At 45.6% G+C, this 22,349-nt stretch overlaps 1 protein-coding gene across 2 annotated transcripts in view; it reads right to left on the minus strand.

The window, feature by feature from the left end:
* Positions 1-22,349, minus strand: part of ZDHHC14 (zDHHC palmitoyltransferase 14) — a 265,569-nt gene that overhangs the window by 87,302 nt on the left and 155,918 nt on the right. For both annotated transcript variants that reach the window (XM_078054521.1, XM_078054520.1), the window contains exon 2: positions 19,905-20,065. In XM_078054521.1, coding sequence (XP_077910647.1) covers positions 19,905-20,065 — 161 coding nt within the window. The remainder of the gene's footprint in view (positions 1-19,904; positions 20,066-22,349) is intronic.

Consider the following 22,349-nt stretch of genomic DNA (forward strand, 5'->3'; position numbering starts at 1 on the left):
GATCACTGGATCCCATTACCCAGGCGAGGACAGGAAGCCCCAAGAGAGAGATTTGCCACGTCCAGGCAACTAGCAAGCAGTCTGGCTTAATGAATGTTGTGAGGATACCTATTAGAGTTTATGTAATGATACCTAGTGCTTTTTTCTGATTATAAAGATAATACATGATAATCATAGAGAATTTGGAATATCAGAATATACAAAGGGAAAAAGTAAAATCACTTGTCAGTCTAACCACAAAGAAAAATCTTTTTATGTTTCTTCCCATTTTTCTATGGTTATGCATATATTATCATTTATATACATTTTTACATTTTGCATATTTTCATTTGATGTATCAAGATCATTTTTGTAAGTTATTAAATATTTTATATATGTTTTTATTTTAGAGAGAGAGAGAACAAGAGCATGAGCAGGGGGAGGGGCAGAGGGAGAGGACCTCAAACAGACTGCCTGCTGAGCCGGGAGCTGGTCATGGGGCTCAATCTCAGGACCCTAAGCCACCCAGGTGCCCCAGTCATTACGTATTTTTGAAATTAGCATTTTCATGACTTCCTTGCTAACAGTAATTACAGAAGTATACAATTGTTCATTTATCCATTTTCTACTATTGTACATTTAAATTGCTCCTAATTTTTTATGTTATTTTTTTAAAAGATTTTATTTGTTTATTAGAGAAAGAGAGAACAAGCACAAGCAGGGGGAGCAGCAGAGGGAGAGGGAGAAGCGGGGCTCTCCTGCTCAGTGGGGAGCCTGACTCGGGGCTCAATCTCAGGACCCCGGGATCATGACCTGAGCCGAAGGCAGACGCTTAACCAACTGAGCCACCCAGGCACCCCAATTTTTTTTACACTATTATAAATAATTCTGCAATGAACATCTTCATGTTTATTTTTCAAGTTAGGTTTAAATTTTGCTCCTCAAAGCTCTATGAAGTGGGTACCTATTTCAATTTCCTTTTATATTGGATTTCTTCCATCATTTTGTTATTTTGGCTCTCACATTAATTTCTAAAACTTGATACAAAGTGGAAAGACAGCTCCTCATGCTCCTTCTACCAATTCCAGGTCTCTGAAAGCTTTTCTTCCAGACCCTTCGGTGGGCAAAACATTTATAACTGGTCTACTACAAAATAATATTCACGGCACCCTGGAGCTTGAGACGAAGAAAGACAAAACAGTGAAATAAATGGTTTAAGGAGTACTTTACTGAGAAATTAGGATGTGACCATGAAACATGAACACCATTTTCCTTCCAGAGAAAGGTTCCTTCTACGGTGGCAGAGGGGTTTGTCAGATTCTACAGTTCTGTCAAATCCTACTTTGTCAGATTCCTGCCACCAGCACGGGCATGGAGCGGCTGCCAAAGCAGCTCTGCATTTAATGACCAATCATACCTACAGAAAGAGGCAAGGGGCTGATTCTGGAGCGGGGTTTCTCACGGCACTTGCGGGGCAGCTGAGCTATCTTGGGGAAAAGAGCATCAGCGTGGAGGGCGGCCAGCTGCGGCCAAGTCAGCCGCCCCGCACGGACAGCTATGGGGACACCTGCTTCAGAAGGCTGCCAGGCAGCCAGGTGCCTGGGCTGGAACCCGCCGGTCACAGAGAGATGGCACTACCTCTGCTGGCCACCTGTGTCCAGTGAATCACCTCTGCAATCTGCTTCTGTAATCACCATCAGACTCTCTGTGTCCATAATTGCCAAAATATGCAAATAGTTATTAAAATATTGATGAAAGAAAACCTACAACCATTCATCATCACAGAATAGCAGTTGTTAACTGCTTTTATATCGGGAGAGCTTCGTGGGAAGCCTGAAAAACCTCTCCATCATCACACTGTTTGTGTGTTTGGGGGCTGTAATAATTCTGAAGTATGACTAGAATCAGAAGTGCCCACTTGCATTTCTATCAAAGAGTTGGAGGAGAAAGCCAGCGTCTGGGGACCGGGAGCTGGGCGGCCCTCCCCAAAGGTCACATTTCCAGATGTTTTCACTCTGGTATATTTTTGGCCAGGAAAGAAAAGGAACCTCCAGCAAGGAAGAGAAATCTCCATTCCATATTACTGGAACTCTGCGATGTTGTTTTATACCCCCAAAGTTCACTTGGTGATTTTTGCAAAATGCCAGACCAATACTTTTTATTTTAGTAATGACTCCCTAGAACCACCCTGTGCACTGTCAAGTGGAAAAATGGAATCATAAAGACCTGAAATGAGGATCTTAGACAGAAGAAATAAAACCAAAAACACAATTCTGAGTCTTCCATTGCTTTAGCCTGAATCCAGTCTTCCCTTATTGATGGGCTGTTGCTTTTCTTATATCAGAAATTCCTCCTTCCCACAAACTTGGATTCCATTTTAGCACCGAAGTTATTAGTTTTGTTTTCCTCTGGAATTGGTAATGGCTGGATGTGAGAGCCCTCTGGATGGGCCGCTCTTGTCACTAAATGGCCCATCTGGGGCTCTCTGGGTGATGGATGGTTCTTAAACAGTTTCCCTCTGGTAATGCAAACCAGCCAAGGCGCAAAATGAACCACAAACTTGCATTCGTGCACACCACGCATCAGTCTTATGGGAACGAGAGTGACGTAGATGTCACCAACCAGCCTTTTTCTGGAATAGTGGCATTGCAGTTGGGAGTTTTAGACGCTGCTGTCCAACATGGCGGCCACCACCCCCTGCAGCTCCTGAGCGCGCAGAATGTGGCTTGTCTGAATTGGGATGTTTTGCGAGTGTAAAATACACACCAGATTTGAAAGATTTAGTACAAAAAGGAGAATATAAAATATCTCCAAGTATTGATTACCTGTTCAAATGAGAATACTCTGAAGAACTGGGTGAAATAAAAATATTATTAAAATCAATTTCACTGTTTCTTTTTACTAGTATACAGTGGCTACCAGAGTGACATGCTTGCATTTGTAGCCCACAGTGTATTTCTATGATATGGTGCTGGTTTAAGTGGTCAAAAACATCCATTGGAAATTAATGGAAAATCTCTATACGTTATTTATTAGGGTGGCGGTGGGAAGGGCCAGTCCCAGTACTCTGTCTGGATGTGCACAGCATGAGCCCTCACGCTGGTGTGGATCCTTCATTTCTAGTCTAGTCTATTTGCTCTCAGACCCAACTATTGTTCTTGCTTTTCTCAGTGGTATGGGAATGAAATTAGGAAGTCTGCAGAGATGGGTCCCGCTCACAAGAGGTGTACCACAAACCCTTTAAGTATCTTGACACTGAAGTTATTTTTAGAGCTAACTTCACAAATAAGAACCACCAAAGCCCTGCTCCTGGAATAAAATTTTGCTTTTTGCTCAGTCTCCAACCTAACACAATACTGGACACACATCTAACTGCACAGCTCCATCAAATGTGAAAATCCACTCTTCAGCCCTGACTGCACAATTTCTGTCCATTTATATAAAGACCCTCACATATTGGATGATGCATTGAGACTAAAATCCCAACATGGCAAAAATCAAGTTTCTCTGTCTCTTATCAGAGCAGCCCCTGTGAGTTCTAAGAGACCCACACTTCTCTCCCAGGGCCACCCTCCAACCCTCACCCCTCGTCTCTGTACCTGCCACAGCCTTCCCGAGAATGTCTGGCTCCATCTTCTCCCTCTCCAAAACCTCCTCGATCACCTCTGGAGAAATTTCCGTCACGGCTACAGTGCGCACGGAGCTCTACTAGGGCCCCACACGTACAGCATCTCATTCAGCTCTCCCCCTCACCTGCAGGACAGGCAGTATTATACCGTCCCTGGTCCAGAGAAGGGGACCCCGAGGCTGGAGGGCCAAGCAGTCAGCCCAGATCACAGCGGTGAGTGGCAACGTCAAGGTCCTGGCCGCCTGCCTCCAGGCCTTTCCATGCAGCTCGGCTTCACGTCTCTCATGCAGCAATCCCTCTGCACCCAGTTCCCTGACACAAACCAGCCTCCTCTCTAATTCAAGCCTCCCACCGCTCAATTTTCCTTTTGGCTCCCCCACCCCCCCACCTCTTGCTGGCTTTAGCTCACCTGGAACCCACCTGGGCCACCCTTGGCCCGTTCTCCCTCCGGGGCAACCTTCTCCTCCCAACACCTTCTGCCAAGCCCAGGCCTGCCCGAAGGCCTCAGCTGTCACCTCCTGCTCAAAGCCCATTAGCAGCCTGGCACCCACTGTCCCTATCCTTAGGGCCGAAGGAACTGACCTCTTTGCTTAGGACTCTTCATCTTTCACCTCTTCAGCTTTCCTTTGAAATCGGAGAACCTTTTTGACTCTTCATACAAATTCCTGATGTTTTCGCAAATGAGGGCAAATGTTTTTATTCCTTTCAAACCTTGCTTGACCCCCTGGATTCCAGACCCACCCCTGCCCAGTGGTGAGGAGAATGCCATCACCTGGCTCCGCCTCAAGGAACCCATGCCCCCTGCCCAGTGGGTATATGTGTGGGCTCAGCCACCAGGCGGGGCTTAACTCGTGGCTCTGCTATTTGCTAGCTGAGAGACTTTGGGAAGTTACTGGTCCCCTTCAAGCCTCAGTTTCTCCAGCTGCAAAATGGTAAAATAATCACAGCACCTGAGAAGTACTTCTACTAGGAGAAGTGAATTAGCATGCGGCACACATGAAAACAATCTGTGCTAGACACCTGTTGGCCATGCTCAGTCTTCCCTGCGGCTGCTCTCCGGCCTGAGCAGGGATTACCTGCTGCTAACTAAATCCATTATTTATTACTCCTTACTCTGTGTACACCACCCAGGCCAGTCAAAGAAATCTAGTTCGGGTCCCTCTATTTCCCTTTCCCGTCATTCGTTTCTGAAAGAACACCTCCCTTCTACTCTCTGCCCCTCCACCCCACCATCTCCTCAGTCAATTCATGTCCTCCTGTCTTCTGAAATCCAGCTCAGATTTGTTTTCCCCAGAAAATCTCTCTTGATTCTCTCCTCAGCTCGTGGTTTCCTCCATCCTCCCAAATTCAGGTTACGTTACATCTGGGGTTCTCAACCCGGGGTGACTTTTGCCACTCCCCCGGAGCACTTGGCACTGTCAGGAGACAATCTGATCGGGGTAGGGGGTGCTAAACATGGGGGGTGGCATCTAGAGGGTTAAGGGGCGGGATGCTGCTAAGCATCTTGCGAACACAGGACATCCCCCACCCCCACCGCACAAAGAATTCTCTGGCCCCAAAATGTCCATAGTGCACAGACTGTCAACCCTGGGTCAGTGTTGATGTTCCTGTTTAACAACAACAACAACAGCCTTCTTGGCTGTTCGCAAGCCAAGGAGAGACGCCTCAGGAGAAACTAAACCTGGTAACACCTAGATCTTGGGCTTCATAGCCTCCAGAACTGTGAAAAAATAAATTTCTGTTGTTAAAAAAAGAAAAAAAAACCGCTTCAGTGGTTTCATTGGTGCCTGCCAGCCAACAATTTCTTCTGATTCTTCCACGGTACTTAAGACAGTGCTGTGCTTAAAATAGATTGATTAATTGATAATGATTAATTTTCTAACTAAACAGCGAGCCAGGAATATTTTTCATCAAATGTCTGGGGTATGTCATCACAAGATGAAAAATAGCCACATAAATGTTTGAAACATCCTGTGCTGGTTGAGAGAAAAACACAGAAGTCTAGTCACCAAGTCCAAGTTTGTCCCACCACAGGAGGGGCTGGGGGAGTCAGAGAGCCCCCCCCGCCCCCGACAACATCAAACACAATTACACAGGCCATCTGTTCGTGACTGGTTTCATATCTGTGTTCGTCTCTAAGAACTTGACCTTTTGGTTGGTATCCATGGGATTAATATCATAGAAGACAGCAAAACCTCGTCATCCAAATCTAAGAGAAAACATGTCTTTTTTCTAGAATGGAAGCGGCAGTGAGGAAGGTGCATCAGTGATCTGAAATGGATGTCGAGGGGCACCTGGGTGGCTCAGTGGGTTAAGCGTCTGACTCTTGATTTCGGCGCAGGTCATGATCTCAGGGTCGTGAGATCGAGCCCCCGTCTGGCTCCACACCGAGCATGGAGCCTGCTTCAGATTCTCCCTTTCCCTCTCCCTCTGCCCCCTCACCCCCCGACTTGTGCTCTCTCTCTAAATAAATAAAATTGATGTTGAGTTGTTTAAGGCACAGGTAAACAGGATGCCTGGCCACTGTTTCCTAGTCTGCCACAGGTCTTTCCTGCCAAGATGATAACTAAATAAGGAGTGGGAAGAAAAGACCATCCTTCCCACCGGCACTTCCCGTGGAGCGCCGGTCACTGGGTGGGGCTTCTGTAGCGCACAGTGACCAAGACCCTGACCCACTCCTGCCCAAGGTGAGGAAGTCAAGGAAAGGCACCCTTGTTACACTTAATAAACCTCTCTGTGCAGAGTGGAGAACAGGGGGCGGCCCCATCCCAAATGCCCACACTTCCCTTGCTGGCTTGAAAAGCCTAGAATTCCAGTCTACTACAGAGAACTGCACACCCTTTGGGTGGAATCTGTAATAATAATTAGATAAAAGCTCTCTGACTTGGCAAGAGGATGTGCTGTCCTTCCAGACGACACGCAGACAACATTCCGAGTTCAGTAAGGTGGGCCTGAACCACGGAAAAGTGACACGAGCTGAAAAAGAAACTCGTTAAGGATCAGAGGCCACCATTCCGAGTGGGCCTTTCCTCTGGGTGTTTGCAAAATTCTAGATCAACCATGTCATCAACCATCTCATGGTTGCCAGATCCAGTCAGAAAGTCCCTGCCTCACTGACACCTGGCCCGGTCAGCTCTCAGCCTCCCAAACGGACCCATCATACCCGAGTGGAGGGAGTGTCGAAGACCTACATCTTGTAAAACAGATGCCCCATGTGTCCTCCTGCTAGGATTTCTGGCTCTGGAGGAACCCTGGACAGATGTACATGGGGAGGGCAATCCCACGTTGTGGGGGACAGACGGCAGCTCCCGCTGGTTCAAGCATCAGCAATCCTTTGACAGGAGGTGAAAGGCAAACTTGTCCCGTGACGCACAGGAAGGCAAGTCTGCGTCATGCAGGGTAGCAGGCTCGCCCCAGCCCCCTGACTCGGACACTCTAGAGGGGGGCCCCGCCATCTGTCTGAACAGAACCTCCAGGTGATTCTAGCGTATGTGCAGCTGTAAGAGCCTGTGGCCTCCTCAGTGGCACAGAATCTGACCATATTGAAAACACTAATGTCATTAAAAACAAAAACGATTCTGTTTAGGTATTCCAGATGATTTCGTCATTTACAACTTTACAATTACCTTGACAGAAACAAAAATAACTCTGCTAAGAGTATAATTTGCATTACTGTAGTGCCTCGTACTGAGTAAGCACTCAAGTATATGTTGAATACGTGAAAAATGAACGAATGTGTGAGGTTCTTCAAAGAAATGATGAAGTTAAAAGCCATTCTCCCAAGCTTTTCTCTGAAGCGATCTGAAGCAAGATAAACAATCCCAATTAACTCTGAGAGATTCTAACAACTATTTAGGTCCAGTTCTATGTCCTTTAAATCTGTGCTGCCCAATATGCTAGCCACTAGACACGTGTGAGTACTTGGAGTGTGAGCAGTCCACACTGCATGTGAGCGGTCCACACTGAATGTGAATAGTCCACACTGAATGTGAGCAGTCCACACTGCATGTGAGTAGTCCACACTGCATGTGAGCAGTCACACTGAATGTGAGCAGTCCACACTGCATGTGAGCAGTCCACACTGCATGTGAAGAGTCCACACTGCATGTGAGCAGTCCACACTGAATGTGAGCAGTCCCACACTGCATGTGAGCAGTCCACACTGAATGTGAGCAGTCCACACTGCATGTGAGCAGTCCACACTGACTGTGAGCAGTCCACACTGCACGTGAGCAGTCCACACTGCATGTAAATAGTCCACACTGCATGTGAGCAGTCCACACTGAATGTGAGCAGTCTACACTGCATGTGAGCAGTCCACACTGCATGTGAGTAGTCCACACTGAATGTGCTGTGAATACAAAGTAACACCAGTAAGATTCAATACCAAAAATTTTTTAAAAAAAGGAATGTAAAATATTTCATTAGTACTTTTTAATATTGAATACACGTTGAAATGATAATATTTTGGATACACTGGGTTAAAGCAAATGTATTATTAAAATTAACTTTACCTGTTCCTTTTCATTTTTTTAAATGTCACTAATGGAAAATTTACAATTACACATTTGGCTTGTATTATATTTCTATTGGATGTGCTGCTCAGTATTTTTTTTTAAAGATTGTATTGATTGATTTTAGAGTAGGGGAGGCAGAGATGGAGAGGGAGAAAATCTCAAGCAGACTCTGAGCTGAGCACGGAGCCAAACATGGGGCTCGATCTCACGATCCTGAGATCATGACCTGAGCTGAAATCAAGAGTCGGACGCATCCCCAACTGAGTGACCCGGGCGCCCCTGTGCTACTCTGCATTGCTCCAAGTGTGTTACTTTTAGCTGTGTGAGAGCCACGGAGAGCTTTAGTCCACTTCTACTCTATTGCTTTCTCTTGAGCATAAGGAGCAACCCATCCATCACTCACTCAAGGACCCTTGGATTTCAAGTTTCCATCCTTAGAAGAAAACAAAGAGATTTTTTAAAGAGTGCACTCCAAATTTTGATGGTATGTAATATGACACTCATCCACTCGCACTTTTCTCCTAAACAGTGTTAATCTACAGCCTCCAAATAAATGGCCTTCACTTCTGTCCACTTCTGTAAGTTAGATTTTTCTTTTGGGGACCTCGGAAGGTAAATTTGGATAAATGAAAAAATGTGAGGAATTTTTCCCTTACCGAACATGATGGCAGGAAGAGCCCTCACTTAGAGGGGCCCCCATTGTCCCACCATATGCCTTCTACCCTCTGAGTGCTGGCAGCAAGTGAGTTCTCATGCCCACCTCGAATTCTGGACAACACAGCAAATGTCTACCAGAAACACAAAATCACAGTTTATCTACCTCCCATAGCTTACTTAGTCTTGAGTTTTCCAGGGCACAGAAGGGAAGGGAGATAGAGCACACATGCACCACCCCCAAAACTGTTAATCCCTACTCTACAGCATTAGATTCTAAAGGAGGAGGGAGAAAGGTCACTTGGAAAGCCAACAGTGAGTTGGTTTGATTATAACAAAGTTTCAGAAGGTGATTATTGCGGCAAGGTTTCATTGAATCGCAAACCCCATTGATATCACAGAGCATGCAAGCATATAAATGACATAGGGGTGTCCAGGCCAGATGAGGGATAAGCAGAGACACTAAGAGTAGGTTATTTAGCAAGTGGCTCTCGGTTAAGTCGGATCCCTAGCGTAGACTCCAGCCACAAAACACTCAAAACATACAGATACTTTATGAAGCAGAATGTGGGATGGCTCCCTAGACTGTTAAAAAAAAAAAAAGAAGAAGAAGAAAAGAAGAAAAAAAAGAGAAAAGCTCTTCCCAGGAAAACTTCAGGGAGCGCCTATGGCTTCTTTGACCATAGCACGTTCTCTCAGTCTTCTCTCCTGCCCAGCGGGGCCGTAATCCTTTGCTGACCCTGCACCTGCTCAGCCTCCAGTTCCTCCCAGTCTGGGCCTCCGCCCGCCCCCTCGCCCTGGTCCATTTCCTCTCTCCTCACTGGCTGCTTTGTTTCCTTTTATTCCTGGGCTGCCTTTCATGCTACTCTACACTTGCAATAAGAAAACGCCTCCCACTTCCAGGCACAAAGAGCCTGCCCACTCTTCTGATTAACCTCCTCCAGCGGGATTTCTTTCCTGAAAAGCCATTCTCGTACTCCCCTCCTCCTCACACCCTGCACACTCACCAGCGAGGCCGCCTTGCTGGTCCGGAGCCTGTTTTGCCAAACACGCCCTGCCCATTCTTGGATGAAGTGCCTCACCCTTGACTTCCCCCTAAAACCTATTGACTGATTGACTCATTCCCTCATTCGGAAGAGCCATTGTTCCATCATTTTGCTTTATCCTCTCAAGGACGCCAGTTTAAGGAATAATGATAGTAACATTCCAATGAGTCATTTATCTCTTACTTCGAGGCACCTACAGTTGACTTGTTGAATTTACGCGGGTGTGCGTGCAGCTTTGCGTTCTAAAATTATTCCCAGAATATGTCCTTCTTCTTGTTTAAGTAGTTGAACAGGCTAAATAACCTTCTAGAATATTCAGGTTCCTGGATGTTCATGGTCAAGCCAAGGAGGAGGAAGGATTTATTTCTAGACTCATAGGATGATAACACTGGAATGGATCTTTGCACTCAGTGGGTCTATTTTATATGCACTAAAATCAAGGCTCAGAGAAGCTAAAACACTTCTCAGGGTCACATAGCTAGTGGAAGAGCTGGGATGCAGGCTCAGCTTGGGCTCATAACCATACACTTCACTGATAATAAAAATGTATAGAGACTTTGGAGTCTGTAAAGCGCTATCAAAAGATAAGATATTTATCATACAGTTATCATTAATAAGTAATAATAAGGGAAAAGATGTCACTCACAGGCACTGCAAGGAGGCTACCACACCGAACGCTCAAAGTAAATGCATTTGTAGTTAGCCAAACTCCTGAAATCCTGACAGTCCTGGGAGCTTCTCAGGAGAGGGAGCCAATGCTGACTGGTGGAGAGGCTCGGTACAGGCTGGTCTCTGGTCCCTGGGTGAGAGTGAGAGGCATCAGGGCTGTGCTTCTTGGCTTTCAAGGGTCTTGTTAAAAATGCAGATTCGGAGGCAGTACGTGAAGTGGGGCCTGACTTTCTGCATTTCTAATAAGCTCCCAGGAGATGTTGATGTTGCTCCTCCATGGACCGCTCTTTGTGTAGCAAGGATTTAGGGATGGGTTTCAGAAGCAAAAAAGCCAATCGATAGGTATTTGCACCTGTTTCTCTCTGAGCCCCAGTTTACTTGTCTGCAAACTGAAGGAGATGTCCAGGATGATCTCCATGATTGCTGAGGTTCCTTTAAGCTGGAATGTTCTATGACTCAGAGCATTGCTGAGGACCAGCCTACTTGAAGTCTGGGAGGTGGGTTCGCCAAGCTCTTTCACTGAAGGGATCTGTGCATCTCAGTAGCCCCTGGCTGGGGAAGGGCGGGTCTCTAATTTCCACGAACACATGCCAGACCCTTGTTCTTTCCTCTGGCCATGTTCTTAAACCAGGTGGTCCCAATTTTTCCATCCCTTTGGTGCCACTTGAGCCTTTCCTTCCCCTCCTTATGGCTTCTGGCTTCCTCCGCTGTCTCGCAGTTGACCTGTTCCTCACCCTGGTTTCTTCATTATCCTACCCCCCTTTCACAGCCTTGTATATGAGAACGGATTGTAATTACAGTATGTTTCTTCTTCTCCTTCCTTCCTTCCTTCCTTCCTTCCTTCCTTCCTTCCTTCCTTCCTTCCTTCCTTCCTCCCTTCCTCCCTCCCTCCCTCCCTCCCTTCCTTCTGGCAAAGCATGTCAATATTGCTCTGTGCCATCATTTTGCTGATTTAACAGACTCTGAAGAATGTGACATTCATGTGGTGAGAGAGGTAGAGTCATTTCCCCTCATCTGCAATGAAGTGATACCTTTGCTTTCAGGGAGGGTTCATTAATTCTCTCATTAATTCTCTAGAAGAGATTCCAAATCTGTACATATGTACACTTACGTAAGTCAAGCCTTCAACTTATTAAGACTTATTATATTAAAAGAGACATCCAGCGGCTTCAGGATGGGAAGTACAGAGGTCACCAAAATACCTATGTGGATTTAGGAATTGAGATTCGGCAGCGGGGACAAGAAAGTGTGATCTCAGACAGTGAAATAGCACCCCTTGGCTCAGTTTCTCTTCCCATAAAAAGGAGGAAAATACCACTGGTCACCCATCTGGAGGACAGTGAAGGCAGTTCTGTAAAGTGCACCCCCAGAGGAGGGGAATTGCTGGTGCTTTTCTCTGTCATTATAATTCTCCACTCCAACCATCACAGAAAATTGTCCTAACCTCACAAACAAGCGAATGCATTTACATCCGAAACTGGCTTCGGGTCCAACACATGGTACATTCCACAAGTTCCCATTTCTACAGGAAGAAGAAATAATATAGGCTTCAATGAACATCCTGGATGAAAAACACCCAACCTCCCAAATCCTTCGGAAAAACAAAAATCTCCAGCTCCTTCCTTCCCTCAGAACTAGAGCCTTCAAAATCTTGTGGTATTTCCCCAAATACCACAATTTTGAATTGTGACATCTGGTTCCCAGCTCTCCCAGGCTGGATTTTTTTTTTTTTTAAAGAGACGCTCAGGAATTTTGACATTCTGAGTTGCCACCCTGTGTTGGTGTGGGAGAATCACTGCCTACCCTTCCCTGGCATCCGTACACACTAGATGATTCTAGCATTTTCCCTCAAACAAGGAATCTACTTTTTGTTTTAGTCCTCAGATGCCATTTTCTTTAAATGCCTTGTCTCTTCCAGACTGTATTTCAGACATGGTGGGACACGCTGCTCCCCCCTCCCCTTAACTCATTCACGAGCATCAAGGGACATCAGCCAGAGTCCCAGTGGACAAAAGGCCCCTGGATCCGCAGGCAGTTTCAAGAGGGGCGTTAGAGTGTGTGGATTCCCCTGCCGTTCTACTCTCTCCACCGAACTGGGCCCAGGATTTGAGAAGCAGGCCCTGTAGACATGACGTGCTGGACACGGCTCTTTATTTCTAGGCCACGGGTGATGGAGGAGTCAGCCAACGGGATGGGAAAGCTAGATGATGTTGACAGTCTGGGGGAGAGAAAATAACTTAGGGGAAATGGCAAGTGCTACCTGCTCCAGTAAGACCAGAAATCTCTTGCTCGGGGCCCGCTCCCCAGGGCAATGAGGTGGTGGGCAGTGGTTAAAAGCACATGGGGGTGATGGCAGATGGGCCTGCGTTCCCAGCTCTGGCCAAGTGACCTCTGGCCAATCACTTTCCTTTCTGAGCCCTGGCTTTCCTGTGAATAAAACAGGAAACGAACGGGGGAGGAAGCAAGCAGCAGGGGAGAGAGGATGGCAGAGGCAGAAGGAGTTCCACGCAGGCAGGTGTAGTTCAAGTCCGAACAGAGTTCCTGGGTCTGGCTGAGTGTTAACGAAAAGCTGAAATATCCACGGCAGATAACAATTACACAGAGGATACACGGGGGTGATTTCGGAGGTGAGCAGGGAGATGCAAACAGGATTTGGGGGAAAGGGGCAGAAAAAACCGCCTTCTGCAAAGAAAACTGGCAAAAGCCAATCAAATTAACCTCCAATGATCCTGCGCCTTCTCTTTCTGGATTTTCTACACTGTGGGCATCTAGTGTGCATTACCCAAAGTGACTCCAAGTGTCAGGAAGTTTTAACCACAGATCCATCACAGACAGCAGACGCATCCTGAGGCCAAAAATAAAGGAAACCATCACATTTTAAAGCAATTTTATGGTGAATATTACCAGTCGAAATAACCAACACAGAAAGAAACCAGTATTGACTTCAAAAAATTAAATCATCAGGGAAATCTATCTTAGTAGAAGTCATAGTTCTGTAAGAAAATTCCTAATGGCAACTTCCATGATGTAAAAACAAACAAACAAAAAACCTGATCGAGAAAAAACTCTTAGTTATAAATTTTATGCAGAAAAAAATTACTCCAATTAAGATAATTTTAGTAAAATGAAAACAGAAATGGGAGAAAATTGGAAGTAGTGTAGCTTTACAATAGAGAACATTGATTAAGGTCTTCAATTGGCTTAGAGTATTCTCAGAAAGTATTTTCTTCAACAAAAATCCATCAGTGTTGTTAAAATTCCAATTAAAATGTTTCTACTCTTAAACACAGAATTAAGATGTCTCTAGGGAAAAAAACTCCAGCAAGTCAAGTTAGTGGATGAAAACATCCTGTTCCCATGGAACTCTTCCCAGGAATCATGCTATGCGGGATGGTGCACAAACCAGGCTGGTCGGCCAGTGTTTCCTCAGGTTCAGGAAACTGCCCTGCTTCCTACACATCTCATCTAGAGGATGTCCAGTTCAAGGACTAATTTGGGAAATAATGAAAGATAAACTTTCATCTTAGAAATGGTGATCGGTCCTGGGGTACTTCAAGAAAAGTTGTTGATGAGAGTCTGACCAAAAGAGTGGGGGGTAGGGGATGAAAGAGAAGAAGAGGAAGAGAAGGAGGGAAGTGGGGGGAGGAGAAGAGAGAGAGAGAGAAATAGGGGAAGGAGGGGGGAGAGGAGGAGGGGGAGAAGGTCGGGGAGGGAGAGGAGGAGGATAAGAAAGAGGAGGAGGAAGGGAGAGAGGAGGAGACGGAAGAGGAAGAGAGGAAAGGAGAGGGAGAAAGAGACAGAGGGAGACAGAGACAGAAGGAGGCAGAGAGAAAAGGGAGATTCGCGTGGCCACCGTGTCCCACCTACTCTAATTGCCTAGTAAAAGGTGCAGAGTGAAGCAATAATTCTTCAGATTCTGTCCCTGCCGCAGAGTTTTTTGAAGACCACCCTGCTTCCTTTGATCTGATTCCACCCTCACCAAGCAACCATTTGATCTTTGATCAATTTATCATTTTTTCTTTTATGGATCCTGCCTTTGGTGTCATGCCTAAGAACTCTGTGGTGTCAGGGTTACTGTGACACAGGGAGAGAGTTTCCTAAGTAACCAGTCTCGCTTTGGGAGCCCGACAAGCTGAGTTCCCATTTCGGCTCCTCCTGGACTCCCTCTCCTGGGGTCCTCTGGACGGTTGAGGGGTGGAAAGAGACAATACACATAATGGAAAGCAGAGAGGCAGACCCGCCGCTTTCCCCCATCGTGATTCCTGGAAAGGTCTATCCCTACTTGAAATGCTTTGATCCTGTGATTTATAATGCACTGGCTCATCATTGCTTTCTAGCCCCAAAGCAGTTGCTTAGTGTCTTATCATCCCTGAGTCAACCGAAAAAACGAGTTTTCCAAGTTGTCACATTTTCAAGCAGGACTCCACTGACCCCAGCGAGACCTCCCTACACCCCAACTGCCATTCTTGGATGTTTTTTTTTAGCTGCAATGTAACGAACCAGGAAAGGTCTTTCAGAAAAAAAAGAAGGGTAAGGCATTTCAAGAGACTGTAACAGACTCTGAGACATGGAGCCTCCTCCTCCTCCTCACCACCTACTCCCCTCCAGAAGTCCGAGGACAGGCAAGCTGGTCCCACCCTTGGCACAGCTTCACTCAGTTACTCAGATGGCCGGTTTCAAGTGCCTACCATGGACTTCTATAAGGAGAGACCTCCTACAGATAATTAGAATTAATAACTAATAATAAGTTTCCAAATCTAATTTTCATTTTTCCGTCTTCAGTCAGAGAGCACAAAACAAATGTGCTAAGATTTCTTTGAAACATAATCGTATTCTCCACAGCCAAGCAATACAGGGGAGCACTCCTAATAAAGAATTAGACCAGCTCTGCCATTTATTCCTATCACGTGGCAGGTGGAGAATTCTTTTATGATAATCTATGTATGTGGAAGGCGAGGAGAGAACTGGGTGGGAAAAGAAGAATTTTTCTTTTTAAAAACACAAAAACCCCAATCGTTTACTGAGCCGATCCTGAGAAGAACCTTATAGGGTATGTGTCATTATTCCCATTTTAAAACTAGCCTAACACCATACAACTAGAGATGAGTGGGCCCTTCTTCTGCTCCATCTTCCTCCTCTCCCCTTCCTCTTCTCTTTTTTGGACAGTTTATTGTGCTATAACTTACAAACCTAGCAGTTATCCTCTGGAGGTATGCAATAACATGACCTTTAAGAAATGTACTGCACCCCAATCCACTCTTAGACCCTTTTCACCATTCCAGCAAGTTCTCTCACGTCCACGTGCGGCGACCCTCACTCCTGCCCCCACCCCAGGCAATCACTTGTCTGCTTTCTGTCTCTACAGATTTGCCCTTTCTGGACATTTCATACACATGGAACTACACAATAGGTAGCCTTCTGATCTGGCTTCTTTCGCTTAGTGTGTTTTTACCATTTATCCGTGTTATAGCATGTGTCAACACTGGGCTCCTTTTTATCACTTAATGGTATTCCACCTTGTGGATATACCATGTGTTGTTTATCAGTTTGCCCACTGATGGACATTTGGGTTGTTTCCAGTTTGGGGGTATTAAGTACAATGCACATAAGAGACATAGGTTTTCATTTCTCTTGGATATATACCCAGAAACAGACTTGCTGGGTTATATGGTAATCTATGCTTAGCTTCTTGAGGAATTTTGGGGAGGTGCTTTCCAAAGTGGTTGCACCATTCTACATCACCACCAGTAATGCATGAGGATTCCAATTTCTCCATATCTTCACCGATATTTGTTATTGTCAGTCTTTTGGATTAGAGCCATTCTAGTGGGTGTGAAGTGGTACGTCATTGTGGTTTTGATTTGCATTTCTGTCTTTTCATGTGTTCATTGGCCATTCATATATCTTCTTTGGAAAAATGTCTGTTCAAATCCTTTACTCATTTATAATGGGTTGTTTGTCTTATTATTGAGTTCTAAGAGATCTTAATATATTCTAGATACAAGTACAAGATACTTCTATCAGATATATGATGTGCAAATACTTTTTCCCAGTCTGTGGCTTATCTTTCTGTTTTCTAAATGGTATCTTTTGAAGCACAGAAGTTTTTAATTTGATAAACTCCAATTTATTATCTTTTTCTTTCTACAGATCATGCATTTAATGTCTATATAAGAACTCTTTTTTTTTTTTAAGATTTATTTATTTTAGAGAGAGTGTGTGTAAGCATGAGTGGAGGGGGAGGGGCAGAGGGAAAAGGAGAGAGAGAGAATACTCAAGCTGATTCTGTGCAGAGCACAGAGTTCAGCAGGGCTCAATTCCAGGACCCTGAGATCATGGTCTAAGCTGAAATCAAGAGTTGGCCCCTTAATTGACTGAGCCACCCAGGCACTCCTATGTGAGAACTCTTTGCCTAACCCAAGGTCATGAAAATTGTCTCTACGCTCTCTTTAGAAGTTTTAGAGTTTTAGCTCTTAAATTGAGGTCTATAATCCATTTAGAATTAAATTGTGTGTATGGTGTGAGGTAAGGATTCAAATTCATCTTTCTACATATGGACAGCCGATTTCTTTATTTGTTATGGGTTTCTTCAGCTTTCCTATTTCTTTTTGAGTCATTCTTTTGGTAACTGTGGCCTGCTAAGAATTTGTCCATTCATCTAAGTTGTCTAATTTGTGGCACAAAGTTAAAATCCTTTTAATACCTTAGGGTCAATGGTGATGCCTCTGCTTTCATTCATGATTTTGGTAATTTGTATATTCTCTGTGTCTTTTTTTGGAAGGGGTGGCAAATAATATAGTTAAAGATTTGTCAATTTTGTTAATCTTCTAAAAGAACTAACTTTGGGTCTCACTGATTTTCTCTGTTGTTTTCTGTATTCTATTTCATTGATTTCCACTCTCATCTTTTTTTTTTCTTTTAAAGATTTTATTTATTTATTTGTCAAAGAGAGACAGAGAGCCCACAAGGGGGGGGCGGGGGCAGCAGGTAGAGGGAAAAGCAGGCTCCCCACTCAGCAAGGAGCCCAACTGAGGACTGACAAGGGGCTCAATCCCAGGACCCTGGGGATCATGATCTGAGCCGAAGGCCGATACTTAACTGACTGAGCCACCCAGGCATCCCTCCACTCTTGTTAATATGGTCTTACTATGGCTTCCTTTGAGTTTAGTTTGCCTTTTTCTAGTTTCTTAAGGTGAAAGTTTCAGTTACTGATTTTTTCCCATACTTCACTCCAAAGCAAATTAGCCCCTCAGACAGATAAGCTGCTGGTTTTCAGAGTCTGCTCTGTCCAGGTAGAACTGCCTCACCTCTGGAATTCAGGTGGACATTGGAGCAGCCCCAAGTGAGACTGTCATAGACACCCACTATTCTTACCCAAAGTCCACTAGATTTTCATGAATAACTGCCCCGCAGTACAGTTGAATTCTAGAGCCATGAAATGATTGTGACTACTTTGTCCAGTTTTCTTGTTGCCTCTTGGGGAAGGGATGTGCACAGCAACTCACGTCTGCCATGCGGTCCCATCTCTAAAGACCCTCTACTCTCCCTCATTTGAAACAAGATTTGGTTTCATCCTTTATCCCATCTAGTACTTTCACAGATTCTGAGTCTCTGGGGGCATGGGGCAGAGCCGGTTTTAAAAATACTCATGTTGAAAAAACCACTCTTAGGTTATCAACACAAAGCCAAAAAAAAAAAAAAAAAAAAACCACTTTAGTGGATCACTCAACTTCCTCAATATTAACAAGGATGAACAGAAACTCTGTACCTCTTAGAATTTGCATTTATAATAGAGAATTCCAATGGCACTCTTTATCATCCCCGGTTCCTAATCTTGCTGATTTTGCAGATGCTCCTTGCACTAACCAAGAGGTGGGATAGAAAATAGGATCACAGCAGGAAAATGCTTCAAAGCCAGTGTAAAGAGCTGGGTTCTCTACGTACCACTTGAGTAGAAGATTTTTAAGCTGTGTGCTAAGGTGATGTGGGTACAGGCTATGAAGTTTCCACAGGCCCAGTTCTGTTTCTGAAGGAAACTGGGCCTGTCTCTTCCCCATGACATGACACCCTGGAAAGAATAAAGGCTGAGACCCAGGAGACCTGGGTTCAGGGCTCTGGCTCTGCCACTTTCTCCCATTTAACCTCTTTGGGGCTCTGTTTCCTTATTTGCAAAATGGATGTAATAATAAAGTCTTCTTCCCAAACTTGCTTGGGTATGATCAATTCAGTGATAGCCCTGGATGGCCTTTACAAATGATTCACATGTTATAAATGTAAGGCTTTAAATTATGAATTAACATATAATTAATGTCTTGAAATCCCAAGATGCACTGGATACGAGACAGACTGTCTCTCCACTGCTGATTCTTCCTTCCTCTGCCTGCCTGCCTCAGGACACAAGAAGGCTGCGGCCAGCAGACCACCGCCATACACTCCCATCATGGACTCCTTTACTGCTCCCCTTCTGCATGGCCAGGACGAAGGATGGAGGCAGATGCCCAGAGGACACAGCCATGCTTTGGTACCTGGGGATGGCAGCCCACAGCACATGCTTCCTTTCAAGACCCACACTTCTATCTCGTGACACCGGAAAGCGGGGGCCTTTTGGCTGAGTGAGGCTGGGAAGAGAAGCCCACGGAGTAGGCGGAACAGCTAAGCTTTACGTTCACACAGAGTCACCACAAGCCCTCTGCCACGCTTGTCAGATCATCATCGTGTCACTGCAAGGCTACATGTTCACAAGTGCAAACTTTCAAGAGCAAGAAAAAGCTCTCTTTTTAACTAAAAATAGAACTTTTAAAGTTTGCCCTGTGAGGGATTAGGATTTGTTCTAATATGTTTAAAATGGGTCGCTGTAAACTTTTTACATTTCAGTACAGGGTTCCAATATCTAAGGAAAACGAAAGCTATTCATCTCCATATATATCACGAATATATATCTTTGTTGCCTTAATAAAGGAAGTTTCTGGGTCCTAGGCTGGATAAACGAGACAGCAGGGGAAGATGTAACCTCCCCAGGTTTCTGGCATGGAAACCAGCAGTAAGTATGATGATTATAAAGGGAACAGAGAGCAGCCGCCTACAACGATGGGTCTTTCAGGACAGAGACTACTTCTCAGACGGGCTTGGGTTTCAAAGAAACATCAGGACCCAGAGCGTGGTGATGGCGGCACCTCTGTTTGATGGCACCGCTGGCCCTTGGCCTTACCTCCAACCACTTCACATCCCACCTCCTACTCAGGCCGTCCTGCCGCCGAGGGAACGAGGACTTCCCGGACGCCTCCCGGGTTACGCATCACTGTCCAGCGCCCTGCCTGCCCCTCCTGCATGGGCACCTTGGCCCGCCTCCCACACGGCGGCCAAGCCCCCGTGGGAAGGGACCCGAGGGGAAGGGCAGCCCTTCGGGGTTACCTATTTGTCTCTCCAGGTCGGCGGCTTCATCGGGCGTGGCTCTCGGAAGGACTCCCGGGTCACTGAAGCTGGTGCGCAGCAGGGTCCCCATCACAAAGAAGAAGAGGATGCCACCAACCACGGGGATGGCGGGGGTGATTTTCACTGCTAGGTACGGACAGCTGCCAACAGGTTGGAATGAGGGGGGGTGCGGGGAGAGGGGGAGAAAAGGAAATATAATGTCAGTAATCAACAGTGAACGGTCTATATTTTCCAAGAAGCCAAAGCCTTGTTGGAGGAGCAAAATTGATTTCCATTAAAAATTCATCTATGTTAAGCATTTACATTTGGGGAGGACTGCAGTTCTCTCTTGAGGACAACTGAACCCTCCCTTCCCAGCCTCAATAACCCAGGCCCTCTGCTCCCACGGTGCTCCTCGGGAAAGACAGTGGCAGGCAAGTGACAATCACCATGCTCTGCAATCAACATAGGACGTGCAGAGCTTGGACCCTCTGCAGTCAATGCAGCTCGTCAATCTGTGTGATCTTCCCGCCCTTCCCTGGAACTGCATAATAAAAGAAGACACCAGCTTCAAGCCATCTTAACCAGACCCAACCTCTCCTTCCTGAATCGAATACCTTCATGGCATAAAAAAAGCTGAGAACCGCAAATTCACCCTTCAAAGGCAAGAAACCATTTTTCAATCTTTTGGAGCTACTCTATCCAAAAGAGGTTAATGAGCTATGGAAATGAACTTGCAAGCCTGTCTGAAGAGGCTTAAAGGAATTTAGGCAGCTGGGGTATAATACACTTCTGCTTTCCAGAAGGCATGTGAGCTACCAGCTGAAGAACATGCCCAACTCAATTCTATGAAACCTCCTCCCAGTCCTTCAGTCCTGGGAGCTGGCATGCAGCGAGGACCGGGATGAGTCAGGGGGACTAACGTCTATACCAGTCGGGCTCTGGGGCAGCTTCAAGCACCACACCCTGGCCTACAGTCATGGACCCTTGATTCCATGCAGGTGGCGAGAAGCAGAGTGAGAACTAGCTCGATGCCTGGAGCTGAGTGGGGGTGGGATCTGCAATGACCATGGTCAGTTTGTTGTCGCCACGGTCAGTCACAAAGTGGGCATCAAGGAACACAACATGGAATCACAGAATTGTCATAGCTGAAATGGAAACCACCTCCTAGATGGTCCACCCCATCGAGTGATACTCGTGCAGACACTCAAGACGAAAGAAAGAGAGGGAGCTGGAGAGGAAAGATCTGCTCAAGACAAGGAGGTGAGCAGGGGGCTCCATCCTGAGCATGTTAGGGACCAGCACCCCATTCCTGTGCAGGGTTTGCAGAGGAGGTGGTGAGGTCACTGATCTTATCAAGCAAGGGGATCTTGGCAAGAGTCCAGGTCTCTAGGACCACAGGGCATGATCCCCTTTGCTGAGGCCAGCCCCAGGCCTGTGAGAACATCTGGTCTTCTAGAGGCCTGGTGAATTGGACAGGTCTCTGTGGGATGGTTACAGTTACCTGAAAGACCAAAGGCCTCTCCTGAGTTCTCTGTTCTGAAGGAACCCAGAGAATTTCCAACAACGTTAAGAAGGTGGAGGAGTGACCCCCAACATGACTAGGCCTGTGGTCTCCAGGAGCATCAGCTGATTTAGAGAGACAAAAATATATGACCTAACATCTCTTTCATCTCTCCCACACCTGCAAAAACAGAACAAAACGACCATCACCGATATCACATCACACTTTACTCGTTGGGTTGTCGGTTGTGACTTTCCTTCATGGGACTCATGGGAAATCGTGAAAAACTGTTCATTGTCATTCCTGCATCATTATGACCCTGCCCAAACTCCCAGACACTTAGAGCCTTTATGAACATTCTCAGAGTTTCTTGTAGGAAAGCAAATTTGGCAAAGAGAGCCAGTAGACATAAAGAACTTGCTGTGGAAAAAGGGAATATAAGGCTGTCTAACCTAAAGACATCTGCTTTGTGAAAGTATTCAGTTAAATTATGGAAAGGACTTTTTTAATCCAACTGATTTTGCTCTGTATTAAAAAAAAAAAAAAACCATTGCTTTCCTCGAGTGTTTTCTGGCAAATACTAACATAATTAATACCCTTTAATGGGCTTCCAGTTTTCCTAAAAAGTGTGAAAAGCTTCAAGTTGAATAAACAAACATTTAAGAGACTGGGGACACCACAATCTGGCAAATGGCATTTAATGTCTAATCCTGGATTTGTAAAGGGAACAAGATTTAGACAATTAGAAGATTTTAAAATGATGGCCCCACCCAGGGACTTGATATAAAGTGACAATCAAAATCACATTTACTACTGAATCAAACTCGGAATCCAAATGTCCATATGGGGTTGAATCCCAGCTCATGGTGTGGTGTGGTGCAGTGGGCTCTGGGGATAGGTGCCTCTCAGGCGTGTCTATTATGTTAAGTTTGGCACATTTG

Source organism: Halichoerus grypus, chromosome 9, assembly GCF_964656455.1.
Source record: "Halichoerus grypus chromosome 9, mHalGry1.hap1.1, whole genome shotgun sequence".
Taxonomy (NCBI): domain Eukaryota; kingdom Metazoa; phylum Chordata; class Mammalia; order Carnivora; family Phocidae; genus Halichoerus; species Halichoerus grypus.